The sequence below is a fragment of the Gadus chalcogrammus genome, chromosome 5, assembly GCF_026213295.1.
Source record: "Gadus chalcogrammus isolate NIFS_2021 chromosome 5, NIFS_Gcha_1.0, whole genome shotgun sequence".
Lineage (NCBI taxonomy): Eukaryota > Metazoa > Chordata > Actinopteri > Gadiformes > Gadidae > Gadus > Gadus chalcogrammus.
Genome location: NC_079416.1, coordinates 14,495,334 through 14,508,206, shown reverse-complemented (window position 1 = coordinate 14,508,206; position 12,873 = coordinate 14,495,334). Strand labels below are relative to the sequence as shown.

At 48.1% G+C, this 12,873-nt stretch overlaps 3 protein-coding genes across 4 annotated transcripts; 1 reads left to right on the top strand and 2 right to left on the bottom strand.

The window, feature by feature from the left end:
- LOC130382599 (chaperone protein DnaJ-like) lies at positions 1 to 1,699 on the bottom strand. Its single transcript, XM_056590441.1, has one exon. The coding sequence runs from the start codon at positions 1,623 to 1,625 to the stop codon at positions 705 to 707; it is 921 nt and encodes a 306-aa protein (XP_056446416.1). The 5' UTR covers positions 1,626 to 1,699; the 3' UTR covers positions 1 to 704.
- Positions 1,700 to 1,724: 25 nt separating this feature from the next.
- On the top strand, positions 1,725 to 4,805 carry iah1 (isoamyl acetate hydrolyzing esterase 1 (putative)). Of its 2 annotated transcripts, XM_056590440.1 has the most exons (7): positions 1,725 to 1,865; positions 2,083 to 2,135; positions 2,252 to 2,397; positions 2,555 to 2,716; positions 3,357 to 3,478; positions 4,460 to 4,664; positions 4,695 to 4,805. In XM_056590440.1, exons 1-6 carry the CDS (start codon positions 1,803 to 1,805, stop codon positions 4,631 to 4,633), a joined length of 720 nt encoding a protein of 239 aa, XP_056446415.1. In that variant the 5' UTR covers positions 1,725 to 1,802; the 3' UTR covers positions 4,634 to 4,664; positions 4,695 to 4,805. The 2 variants fall into 2 exon arrangements, with proteins under 2 accessions (XP_056446415.1, XP_056446414.1); XM_056590439.1 differs by having other exon boundaries at positions 4,460 to 4,805.
- Positions 4,806 to 5,726: 921 nt separating this feature from the next.
- On the bottom strand, positions 5,727 to 12,048 carry LOC130382128 (disintegrin and metalloproteinase domain-containing protein 17-like). Its single transcript, XM_056589739.1, has 10 exons — positions 11,971 to 12,048; positions 11,567 to 11,719; positions 11,128 to 11,327; positions 10,720 to 10,823; positions 10,150 to 10,284; positions 9,499 to 9,629; positions 8,850 to 8,928; positions 8,585 to 8,673; positions 8,098 to 8,160; positions 5,727 to 6,170 (listed from the first exon to the last, which is right to left on the bottom strand). Exons 1-10 carry the CDS (start codon positions 12,046 to 12,048, stop codon positions 5,757 to 5,759), a joined length of 1,446 nt encoding a protein of 481 aa, XP_056445714.1. The 3' UTR covers positions 5,727 to 5,756.
- Positions 12,049 to 12,873: the final 825 nt, after the last annotated feature.

Here is a 12,873-nt window from a genome sequence, read left to right as displayed (position 1 = left end):
AGGCTGTAATCACTACAATACAGGAAGAAATGTGAACAACCATCTTTGTAAAGGTCAATGCTAATCACCAGCATAGGATTTTTATTTGAATGTGCTGACAGGAGACCTGAAGGCATATTGCACAAATGAACATAAGAATATGATCAAAGTCTTCAGAACAAATCATTCCATTAATAGATAAATAAAACGGGCATATCAATTATTTGGCCAAATCAAATAAACCTACTGCCTATCCCTTGTCACACTTCCCCAACAAGCTTTAAAACGTTTTAAAACCTCCGTTATATTTTCCCATAGAGATAAATGACTGGATTACAATATGCCTGATGCGATGACTTTATAAAAGCCAAAGGGATATGAGCTGTTGGCCAATGCACAAAACAGTCCCAGTGAGTAAAACCATCAATGCTTTGAGTGGATGTGCGGAATCAATTTACTTCATAAATACCCGACATGTGGATCTGTAGTGTCTCGGATTGGGCTGATGCATCCTCAAATACCCAGTATCACCATTTAACATAAATGCACTCACCCTCGAACACAACGCAAAAACAAAATAACATACATTGTCTTGCTGTGTTGGACAATGTGTATAACTGACAGTTTACAGAGATGTAAAGGCCAACTCTGAATGTTACTAAAACTAGAATACCCCGTGTAGTCTATACAATAGACCCAGTGAACTCCCATCTCATCTCATGTTATTAGTTCCCTTTCTTCAAACTGAACACAATGGAAACCGCAATCACGACCAGGACCCCCACCGCCATCTCGAGGATCTTGTCCAACTTCCACTCGTGTATATCCGACTCCTTCTTTCGCATCATCTCCTCTTTGCGCACCTGCACTTCTCTCTGTTTCTGCAGCTGCCCCCCGTAGTGCGACTTGATAAACTTATCGAAGTCGAATATCTTCTGGCTCTCCGTCCCCAGCACGGAGGTACGGGACGTGGGTTGCGGTTTGGTGGAGCTGCTCGTCTCCTTGGCCGACGGTCTGGAGGAGCCCACCAGGTCCGAGTGGCTCAGGATGCCTCGGTCGTACTTCTTTTTTAGCCCCTGGTTCCCCAGCACATTATAGGCCTCGCTGATGTCCGAGAAGAGGCGCGTCGCCTCCTCGCTGCCCGCGTTCTTGTCCGGGTGGAACTTGAAGGACTGCTTGTAGTAGGCGGTCTTGATCTGGGAGTGTGTGGCGCCGGGAGACACCTCCAGCACCTCGTAGTAGCCCGTCTTGGTTTTGTGCAGAGGTGTACTGTTGTTACCGCTGTAGGCCCTGACGAGATGGACCTCAGGTCCCCAAAGGTCCCCCAGAAATCCCCGATCTCCACGCGTCATTCTGTCGACCCATGAACTTTTCGAAGGTTTAGATTTAGTCCAACATCTGAGCCGGGAGCTTCTCAGGAACTTTTCTGCTGTTGCATAACCCGCCGGCTGACCTGCAGCGGTCACCTCCTCGGGAGGCGGACCGCTGTCTGAGGGACCATCTCCCCTCCAACAAGCTCTCGATGAAGACCAGACGGAGAGCGCGTCTCTGCGGGGACAACCGTCCTCGATCAGGAGAGAACCGCTACATGTTTGGTGTGAAAGGTGCACGGCTCTCCTCCCGATGTAAGACCTCACCAGGGCCATGTTGATTACGTGGGCCAGGCCGCACTGTTTACTTCCGGTTAGCACCCATCATCAGGTCCGCTTCAGCGCCCCCTGCTGGTCAGATCCTACTCACAAAAACACTACTAGAACAATAAAACACTAGTGCGTAAAAGCCGGAAGTGTCTATATCTGTCTCTCCTCCGGCCGGGATTTAAAATGTCCAAAACACAAACTATAGTTTGGCCTAAATTGGTTTTATTTGGTGACTCTATCACCCAGGTTGGTTCATTTATTTAATATTTATTTGGCGATTGAAATTAACGCCACGCCAGAGTCGTTTGAAGTCGTATCCATGCCTTCAAGTTAAATCTTGAGATGATAGATGATAGACAATGGATGATGGATGATAGGAACTGTTCTGATAGTAAGTGATGAATGAAAGGAGGTCCAGCAGGTTTCTGTTCACCTCAGTGACTTTGTGATCCACTTCTTGTAGGTTTCTTTTCAACCTAATGGCTGGGGTTCCGAAATGGCCAACAAACTTGCTCGGTAAGCTGTTCATAGTTCGTTTTTATTGAGTGTGCAACTCACAAACATGTGGATTCAGCACTATGCATTCATACGTGGAAACCACTCTTTAATATGGAAAACTCTGGCCCTATTAGAAAGTGTGACGTGGTGAACAGAGGACTGTCAGGGTACAACTCCAGATGGGGCAAGATTCTCCTGCCTCGGCTCTTCCCCAATAAACCCTCAGAGAACATAGTGGGCGTTACTGTCTTCTTTGGGGCCAACGACTGCGCTCTTGAGGGTATACATTAGTTGCATGTTTGCATCTTATGTATGCAACTTTTCATCGTTCATGATATCGCTCACACTTGACTTCCCCCGAATGTAACTATTGAGGTGTCAGTTTGGTTGATCCCAGACTAAATCTACTGATTGCCTTTTCTTTCCTTTGGTCCTAGAGATGAAAGCCAAGCAGCATGTCCCTTTAGATGAGTACTCTGATAACCTGAAGGAGATTGCAAAATACCTAGCCGCAGTGGGAGTGTCTTCAGACCGGGTCGTCTTCATCACTCCCCCTCCTCTTCACGAGGCCACCTGGGAGAAGCAGTGCCAGCTTAAAGGTAACTCGGCAGAGTGCTGTTCTTTACCCTAAGATTTATATCAACCTACATCATACATTTGGCCATCGTATAGGAACAGGACAGAGGTCCTTCATCCACACTTTCACCAAAGTCTGGAATGGCATTCCCCATCACATTGGAGTATTACAATCCATCACACAGTTCAAAAAAGCATATAAATTGTTACTCCTCAACACATACACTTGCAAACACTGACTTATACGTGCTATGTCCCTGTTATGTGTTGTATGTAAATGTGCCGTCACGTGTGATGTGCCTTGTCCCTGTATGTTATATGTGCTGCAGAACAGGAACCTGCTGGAAATCAGTTATTTTATTGAGACAGGCCCGTTTTATATTGTAACTTTGTTACTTCTAATACTTTCCTGTATAATAAATAAAAAGAAAGGAAGGACTGATGTGGGTGTGACTTCCTAACCTAAAGGATGTGGGTTCAACCCCCAATTTTCCGAAGTCTATCTGTAGGCATCCTTGAACAAGATGTTACCTGTTAGCCCTTACCTGCCACTTAATGACCTGTATCTAACATCCAATGTAAGTCACTTTGGGTAAGCAATGCATCCACTGCGTTGTTATACTAAAGAGGTAAACCGCACCACTGTGTTTCTCCACCCCCCAGGGTTCCCTCTGAATCGCCACAACGCGGTGGCAGGGCGGTATGCCCAGGCCTGTGTGGAGGCAGCGGGCCAGTGTGGGGTGACAGTCCTGGATCTCTGGACCCTCATGCAGAAAGATGGACAGGTGGGAACTGGTCTACGCTGACCGCAATTACCATGGGTTACTTTAGATCCCCTAGCAGGTCTAATACCAAGGGCGTAGATTTGCGTGGGGACCAGGGGACCTGTTCCCACCACTGCCAATGACGACTGAAATGTCCCCACCAATATTCAGGTTGAAACGAAAACAAAGCGCCTCATGCGGTACACAAAGGGTTAAATTTCCATTTCGGTACCGCCTCCCAACATACATCTTCCTTTTTACACTGCCCAGCCGGTTTGGTCCCGGCTTCTCGTAAGAAAAGTTCCTCTGTGTCTTTCTCGCATATATCGCATCATCTCTCCCCGTCTTTGTTTAATGCGCCTGCATCACCTGCTCTCCCATGATGGTCAGCAGCTTGCGATTTTCACTGTCTTATCTGGTTATCACTGGCTTGCTACATTCTATATAATCCAGATAACCCAACAGACACACGCATGCACGCACAACCAGGTCACTATTCAGCGCATGAATTTGAGGAAAATAGTGAAATGGCAATACTCTAGCAATAGTCTAGCAATACTATTGTGTTGCTAGACTTCAATAGAATGAACACTTCTCCAGCTAGATCTACTCATGTTGATATCGCTGCATTGTCGCTGTCCAGACAACGCAGCAACACCTCTACCCTATGCATATGCATACTGCATATGCATCAGCAGATAATGCATCAAACAAAGTTAGTGGTGGTGTCTGGGAAGTGTCCCCACCAAAGCTCAGACCAAACCTACGCCCTTGTCTAAAACCCTAATGTATGGAAAAAAGTTGTTGTCAAATGCATTTCTTTCTTTCTTTCATTCTTTAGAAGAAAGAAAGATGACTTAAAATGGAATTATCCCTATGTATCGAAATCATTATTGATTAATGAATTGGGCCACAGTCTCCAGATAACAAAGACTGTGTCACTCTGCATGCATAAACACATTCCAATGAGTTCTGACCTCGTTTGTATCTCGTGTTTCCCAGGACTACACGGTGTACCTGTCTGACGGACTGCACCTCTCTGAAAAGGGGAACCAGTTTGTGTCGGAGCATCTGTGGGGTCTGCTGGAGGCCCGCTTGGACAGCCTGCCCTTCATCCTGCCCTACTGGGGGGATGTGGACACCCAGGACCCTGAGAGCAGCCTGCTCTCTGACTAGAAGACCTGGAAGACCCCGGACCTGCCAGCCTGCTCCGTGACTAAAAACCTGGAAGACCCAGGACCTCAAGTCTATTGTGACTAGCCTGGTGATGAGCATTTCAGCATTTATTTTATGGGTAAGATATATAGATATATATATATATAGATATAGATATAGATAGATAGATAGATAGATATAAAAAAATGATCGTAATGTGATTTGTTAAAATGCACAATAAAGATTTTTTTATTTCATTTATTTGACACATGTACAGCATATTTGCAAGCATAGCATATAGCGTAGGCCAGTTTCCCGCAAGCATATTTCTAAGCCCAACAGCGGACAAATTGTTTGCATAAAAACTAAATTCACAACATCATCCATTCAGTGGATACAATACAGAGCTCTCCGTTCTTGACCTATAATACAGACATTACAACATGATGAATCAGTGGATGGTAAAGGCTTCAAATGTTACACAAGTGCATAGAAATAAGAATGAGGGGATTGAGTGATTAGACATGGGTCAGGGGAATCTTGATCCGTCAAAGCCTACCATCGTTAGGCTCTCTGTACAAATCAGAACTCAAGGCTTAAAAACAACAGAAGGCACTATACTGTTCATCAGGGGTCAGGGTTAATTTGGAGGAGATCAAAAAATACAACATATTATAAAGCACACATGACCAACCATCTTCAAGATTTAAAGACAAACCAAGCATAATTTTCAAACTGGTAATACTCGGGCCCCAGACGTTTCACACGGATCAGTAGTGGCTCTTAAACAACCATAAAGCGTAACTTAAAAAGGAAAAGTACAGTTATCTACGAGTATAAAACAAACATGAAACTCAGTAGTTTTTTGTGAAACAGCAGTCCCTGACTTTCTGAGACTACGCGAGCAGAGCCTACTGAAGCTCTGCTCTGCTATCGGAGACTACGAGAGCAGATGACTGAACCTCTGCTCTCTGGTGCCCGTGTGTGTGGTCCTCCGGTCTCATGAGTGCTAAGCACTCAATGTCACTTAAAATGCTTATCAATGTGTGTGTAGATTTAGAGCGAATGCCTCTGCAGGAGGTTCCTCCATGTGAGGGGGGGGGGGGGGGGGGGGGGGGGGGGGTGTTCCCTCGTGTGGCGTGGCTCAGCACTCCGTCTCCTTGGTGTCAATGCAGGCCTGCCTGTGGAGCGGCCGGCGCTCCCGCCCCCCCGGGCTCCGCGCGATCGGATCCTCGCAGGAGGACTTCGTACCCGACCAGCAGGCTGCGACGGTGGGCTGCCCGTCCCCCGGGGGGCCCTCCTCTCCGGGGTGAGACTCGGTGCTGCTGTCCTCCTGGATGGTGTCCATCCTGGTCCCCCCGGGGAGGCCGGAGCTCGGGCCTGGGCCCGGGGTAACACTGCTGCCCGATGGGGAGGCCCCCGCCGGGCCCGTCAGGGGCTGCGGGGACAGGTCTGAACCCGGCTGGAAGCAGGGCGCGGTCGGGCCGCCGGAGAAGGAGGGCGGCTGTTTGATGAGGGGCATGTGTCCCCCCTCTAGGCCGCTCTGCATTTCTTGACTCTGTGGGGGGGGGGGGGGGGGAGGCAGGGTGAGGGACGGGCCACACAGCCGGCTGCTGGTCCGGACCGAGGCTCGGATCCACTCCATTTTAAAACCTGTTCCCTCTTCTCCTCTGTCTGTCTGCTCCATGTCAGTAGTAGACAGATGGAGGATTCTTATTTATTGATACATTATTATTTTAAATAAACAGAACAGATCAAATGGAGTGTGTGCCTCCCCCGGTCAGTACGATGAGGTCAAAGCACAAGCGCAGAACGCCATAAAAGGACAACATCATGTGTGGCGATGCAGGCTGAACCACAACAACACACACGCGGCCCTCGATGTTGTCTCAGGATACCCTCTAAAGCGCACCCTTCATTTCTTGACTAAATCTCTTTAGATCGGATGGAGGTGATGGGATGACAGCCAACATATTACAGGATGGCAAAATGGGGGGGGGGGGGGGGGGGGGTGGTTAGCATGCATCAGGCTGAAGGTCATGTGACTTTCTGAGTGGCCATGACAACAAAACCAAGTGACTGCGTCAAGAAATAAGGGGCTGCGAGAGTATCCGGCGGCGGCGCCCGACTGACCATGCACACGGTGAGATCCAGCGGAACGCCATTCAACACGGAGCCACGGGCTGGCACTCACCTGGACCCGGGGCGGGGGCCCAACTACAGGCCTCCATCCTCTGCTGCGGTTCCGATGAGAACAACAGGGGCCAGGGCACAGGGTGATGACAGGTCACTTGGAGCTCAGAGCCTCAGACCCAGTAGGGGCTTTGTGTCTGACCTGCTGTGCTCCCCCATCAATTTTGGAGGCCTTTTGACCAAATCAGAATCTCCTTGACCCACTGCAACTATTTGAGCTTTGTCTAGGTCTAGAATGATCGTGGCAGCATTGCCATTCAGTATGCCTTAAGACTGGCCTGGCTGCTGCAGTGGAACGGCAGGGCCATTTAAATAACGGTACGTCTATGTCTACAAACAAAGTCTGTTGTGATGCCTCACATCACGATCCCCTCTCCTCATCAGTGCGGTCAGTAGGTTAGAGATGATGGAAGGACGGTGCATTAGTAGAGTTAGTCTAGAGGTTGATCCACACAAAGGGACACTTACACTGGGAGGGAAGAGGTAGGGCCTGGTCTAATGAAGAGACACTGGGAGGGAAGAGGTAGGGCCTGGTCTAATGAAGAGACACTGGGGGGGAAGAGGTAGGGCCTGGTCTAATGAAGAGGCACTGGGAGGGAAGAGGTAGGGCCTGGTCTAATGAAGAGACACTGGGGGGAAGAGGTAGGGCCTGGTCTAATGAAGAGACACTGGGGGGGAAGAGGTAGGGCCTGGTCTAATGAAGAGACACTGGGGGGGAAGAGGTAGGGCCTGGTCTAATGAAGAGACACTGGGAGGGAAGAGGTAGGGCCTGGTCTAATGAAGAGACACTGGGGGGAAGAGGTAGGGCCTGGTCTAATGAAGAGACACTTACACTGGGAGGGAAGAGGTAGGGCCTGGTCTAATAAAGAGACACTTACACTGGGAGGGAAGAGGTAGGGCCTGGTCTAATAAAGAGACACTTACACTGGGAGGGAAGAGGTAGGGCCTGGTCTAATAAAGAGACACTTACACTGCGAGGGAAGAGGTAGGGCCTGGTCTAATAAAGAGACACTTACACTGGGAGGGAAGAGGTAGGGCCTGGTCTAATGAAGAGACACTTACACTGCGAGGGAAGAGGTAGGGCCTGGTCTAATAAAGAGACACTTACACTGGGAGGGAAGAGGTAGGGCCTGGTCTAATAAAGAGACACTTACACTGGGAGGGAAGAGGTAGGGCCTGGTCTAATAAAGAGACACTTACACTGGGAGGGAAGAGGTAGGGCCTGGTCTAATGAAGAGACACTTACACTGCGAGGGAAGAGGTAGGGCCTGGTCTAATAAAGAGACACTTACACTGGGAGGGAAGAGGTAGGGCTTGCTCTGATGCTGCTCATACTGCTGGTCAAGACGCTTGTCCTGCAGAGAAACGCACGTCTTATCATACCAACATAATATCTTATCACACTATCATATTATCTTATCACACTATCATAATATCTTATCACACTATCATATTATCTGGTCATACTATCATATTATCTTATCCACACTATCATATTATCTTATCACACTATCATATTATCTGGTCATACTATGCTATTTTCTATATCGCAGGGTGACGACAAGACAACATTATTTTACTTATGTTTCAGGTTTGAAATCTTGGAGAAAATTATGTTCATACACATGGTGTCTGATCATGATGATCATTTAGCTGGATCGGACTCCATGATCATCATCATAAACATGATCATCATGATCATCATCGTCATCAGATACATGGTGTTGATCCTCATTCATTGTAAAGCAAGCATGGGTTGTGAGTTGGATTCCCACTTACCACACAGTGAACAAGAATACTGAGGGGGATCCAGAAGACGAGAGAGAAGACGACCACGGAGCCCACGATGTTGTCAGCCAGGAACTTCCCTGAGGAAACACAGATCCACTCATACAATAAGACCATGGAAGTAACAAGGGGACATGAAAAACCGGGTCTCCAAACACGTTTGTTACCCGTTATCATGTCAAATTATTGCCAATAAATACTGAAATGAAATTTCATAACGGCTTTAGTATTTAAAAGGAGAATGCAGTCGACTTACCGAATGTGTTTATGTCGAGCTTGTCGATGAAATCCCAAAGCCTCTCGATCGCATCCTGCACTGACTTTATGCACTTTCCCTGTGAGATCACACAGAAATCATAACACAATGACCACTGCACACAGACGTAAACCGCTGTCCCAGGCTCAGGGACTCCAGCCAGCTGGGTATCGACGAGTACGCAAGTCTATGCTCCGATCCGATACCATCACCTGACTAATTTACTACACAGGCAAAGAACATCACAACCAGATGTTATGCTGCGTTCGTTAATGGACGGATGTGGAAAGTCGGAATTGGAAACACATAATCTCCGACCTACATGCATTCGAGCTACCAAGTCGGAAAAACATGGATGCTAAACTACAAGAATACAGACGTTTTTATTATAATTATAGCTTATAAATCAAAATGATCTACTTCTGCAAAAAATTATGTTGTCGACAGTCAGTGCACCGACTAAACATTGCTTTCATCGTAAGAGAACCCTTCAATAAGAACAAGTGCTATAAGTAGTTACAATGCTAGATGCTCTATCGGTATATACACTGGGTATTGGCCGAGACTCAAGTTCAGGAATCGGTATCGGGAAGGAGAAAGGTGGTATAGAACATGTGTACTTCAAAGCCAGGGTGTTCAGATGACTCACACTCCCGTCGCAGTACCCCACAGTGCAGGGCTTGCCCTTGCGCAGGTAGAGGAAGTTGTCGTCCGCCTCCATAAACGGAGAGCAGGTTCCGTCTTTCCCCCGGCAGCACACTTTACACGAGTTCTCCGTTTCTGGGGGGGGGGGGGGGGGGGAGAGACGTTGTCAAACATTACATTTTACCAAACACCTTCTGAACAGCAACACTTCCACACACATCCAACGTTCATGTCTTAATCAGGGTTCTGAACCCATCACATGTTCATGTCTTCATCTTGAGTGCGGTATTCCACATTCAGTTCCTCCCATCCAGCCAGCGTTGCGTTCAGAACAACGATGAAGACATGAACCGGAAGCCTTCATTTCGAGATGAAGAAATGTTCATGTCTTCATCTTTGTTCTGAACGCTTGCTGGCTGGGGGCTGCTATTTGAATGGCTAGTTTAGGCACTTAATGTATGTTGTACGTCCTGGCACTTAAAAACAGTACTTAGCCTGCTGAGACTTAAAGGGGAGATATCATGCCACCAGGTGGCTAATCCTACTCCCACCTGCCTGGTGGCATGATCATTCCACTTTAACGAAGCTCTGCCCGGTCTTACCGTTGCCTGGTGGCATGATACCACCCCTTTTACGAAGCTCTGCCCGGTCTTACCGTTGCAGGCGCAGGACTGCAGGTTTTGCACCGCCTCGCAGAAGGGGTTGCAGTCCCCGGAGAGGCACTTGCCCATGTCCACGCATTGGGTGTCGTTAGGGGCATTCTCCGGGGGCGGGCACTCGCTGCTTTCACCTGAAAACACCCAGGTGACGGGTCACATGGTCAGGGGAAGGCTCAAGATTGGACACGGCCTCAAGGAAGCTCATGTTTAACGACAGAACTCCAAAAGTACCACACTGGGTCGGCCTGAGTCTCAGCCCAAAATGCTTTTTTTTTTTTTCAATCTGACTGTTCAATTCAAAGTGTGTTCACTCACACTTAAACTGTCAACTCAAATCGAAAAACAAAAAGACAAACCTGAAATCATTCTGTTCAATGTGAAATGCATATTGGCTACAGCTCAGTAAAAAAATAGAACTAATTGATTAAACAAAATTTTTTTTTTTACCTAAAACACTATTTGAATAAACCCCCTTTTTTTTCTGCCGTTTTATTTAATTTACTTAAATAGTGCCTTAAATTGCTTATCCATGGGTTTACACCCCACCGCCAGCAGGGGGCACTCACCTGTGCAGTTGGACACGCCCTTACAGGTGGCGCTGATGGCCTCCTGGCAGCGCTTCCCCGCCTGCTCAAACACGCAGGCCCTACAGCACGGGCTGTTCCTGTCACTGTGGGGAGAAGGAGAACACAGGATTCAGCAGTCCGCTCAGCACGGAGCTTCAAGGGTTAGGAAAACTATTGTTTGAAAAGATCTGGGCCTGGCTCACTATAAAATAAATATGTTATAAAGTGATGCACGACACAAAGAACCATTGTGTGGTTCCACACACAGGCTCCGCAGCTGGAGGGTACACACACGCGTGTCGGTGTCTGTCTGTCTGTCATTTCTTGAACAAGACTCCTAACAGACACAAGCCTCATAATCCCTGGGGTTTCCAAGAGGTGTCTGAGCAGGCCTCTGATTGGCCGTACCTGCACTGCGCATTGGTTTTGAACTTGCACTCGGCCGTGCAGCAGGGGTCGTCGTTGAGGTGCAGCAGCCCCGGGTCGCAGTCCTCCCCTTCCTCCACGCGTGAGTTTCCGCATACCTTGCTGTTGCGCTCCTTGAAGCACTCGTGAGCCTTGAAGCTCAGCGTCTTACCGATGGAGGTCTTGCTGCAGCTGGAGAAGTGCTTTGGACAGCGGAGGAAGATCGGTGGGTTTTAACTCGTCGTCAACGTTTTGTGCTTAAACATTTTCCAATGCACAAAGGGAAAGAGGGCCGTGTTTCCTCATTTCTAAAGAGTAATGTCCATTTGAGGCATTATTGAAGGGTACCTGCATTTCACAGCTACAGTACATCTAACCCCCTCCTGTGTATCCACCTGTGCACTGCTGTTGATGTTATCTGATGTTCTCCATCGGTTTGTACCTTGTTGTTGATCTGGTCCCCGCTCACAGCGATGGGGTACATGATGAACTTCCCCCCATGGTCGTCCGTGGGAGCGCAGGCCGGCAGGTTGTCGGGGTCATGCTCCGCGCCAAAGTTATGCCCCAGCTCGTGGGTGGTGACCAGGTCCGCCTCCTAGGGAGGGGCACACACACAGACACACACACACGGGGGTATTATAGCATATCATCTGACAGTGTTATGAACTCCATCCGGAAATGGGTCAGGGGTTAAAGTGATCCAACTTCCATTCATGTCATCCAGACTCCTTGTCTGACATAGCGATGCCGTTAACAATGGGACCTCTCCTTGATCCGCACTACAGAGCATTTCCCTGAACACTAAAGAAGAGACGAGTCTGCTTCCTCCACCAGTAGGCAGGTTGCCTGGTGTTGCATCATCCTGCTGAACTCACTGGTCCGGCTCCACTGGCTCTGACTGTTGGCTGGGATCAGTGTCTTCATTACAGAGCCTCCCGCTAGGAAGGTGTGTCTTTGGCTGCAGACACGATGGAGTCCTTGACACAACAATAAACCCCCTTACTGTAGCCTATTTACATGTCTCAGAGACTACTCTGAGACATGTCCTTTTTCAATGACCACTTTTGTTTTGCAATAGAATATCGTCAATCTAAAATCACCACAGAGCACTTCAATCTAAACCTTCATAGACCCTTTTTAGTAAGGCCCATATAGGAACATATAGGAACCAACGAATAATAACAAATTAAGCTGAACTCTAGCCATACTTTGCGTGATCGGCGATTCGTCTCAGAAACAAGAACGAACAGTTTATTGTTTTTCTATAGACCTATATACCTACAATTTAAGAGTCAACGTCTGGCTCCGAACAGCAACCAGGGCTAATGGCACCGGCACACTTAGACATAGACCATCTCTGAGATGAACCATCTCTCTGAGATGAACCATCTCTCAGAGAAGGTCCATCCCTAAGAGAAGGTCCCTCTCTAAGAGAAGGTCCCTCTCTGAGGGATGGACCTTCTCTGAGGGATGGACCTTCTCTGAGGGATGGACCTTCTCTGAGAGATGGTTCATCCAGAGAGATGGTCATCTCAGAGTGGTCCTATGTCTAAAGTGTGCCGGTGGGCCAATTAGCCCTGGTCGGTTCGAACCAACTTACTCTTTAACTGTGGAGTATTAGGGCTTAGAAAAACAATAAACTGTTTCGTTCTGTTTTCTGAGACGAATGCCGATCACAAAGGGCAAATATGGACTAGAGTTCAGGCGTGAATTTGGTATGGTCGTGGGTGCCATAGTGCCATATGGCCT

Bases quoted from the DNA above. Each gene is read 5' to 3' on its own strand.
- LOC130382599 (XM_056590441.1), bottom strand. From the start codon at position 1,625: ATGGCCCTGGTGAGGTCTTACATCGGGAGGAGAGCCGTGCACCTTTCA.
- LOC130382128 (XM_056589739.1), bottom strand. From the start codon at position 12,048: ATGAAGACACTGATCCCAGCCAACAGTCAGAGCCAGTGGAGCCGGACC. The intron at 9,630-10,149 runs GTAAGACCGGGC...CCCCCCCCCCAG, and splicing joins GCAGTCCTGCGCCTGCAACG to AAACGGAGAACTCGTGTAAA. The intron at 8,674-8,849 runs GTAAGTCGACTG...GTGTTTCCTCAG, and splicing joins GCTCGACATAAACACATTCG to GGAAGTTCCTGGCTGACAAC.
- iah1 (XM_056590440.1), top strand. From the start codon at position 1,803: ATGTCCAAAACACAAACTATAGTTTGGCCTAAATTGGTTTTATTTGGT. The intron at 1,866-2,082 runs GTTGGTTCATTT...CACTTCTTGTAG, and splicing joins TTGGTGACTCTATCACCCAG to GTTTCTTTTCAACCTAATGG. The intron at 2,398-2,554 runs GTATACATTAGT...CTTTGGTCCTAG, and splicing joins CAACGACTGCGCTCTTGAGG to AGATGAAAGCCAAGCAGCAT.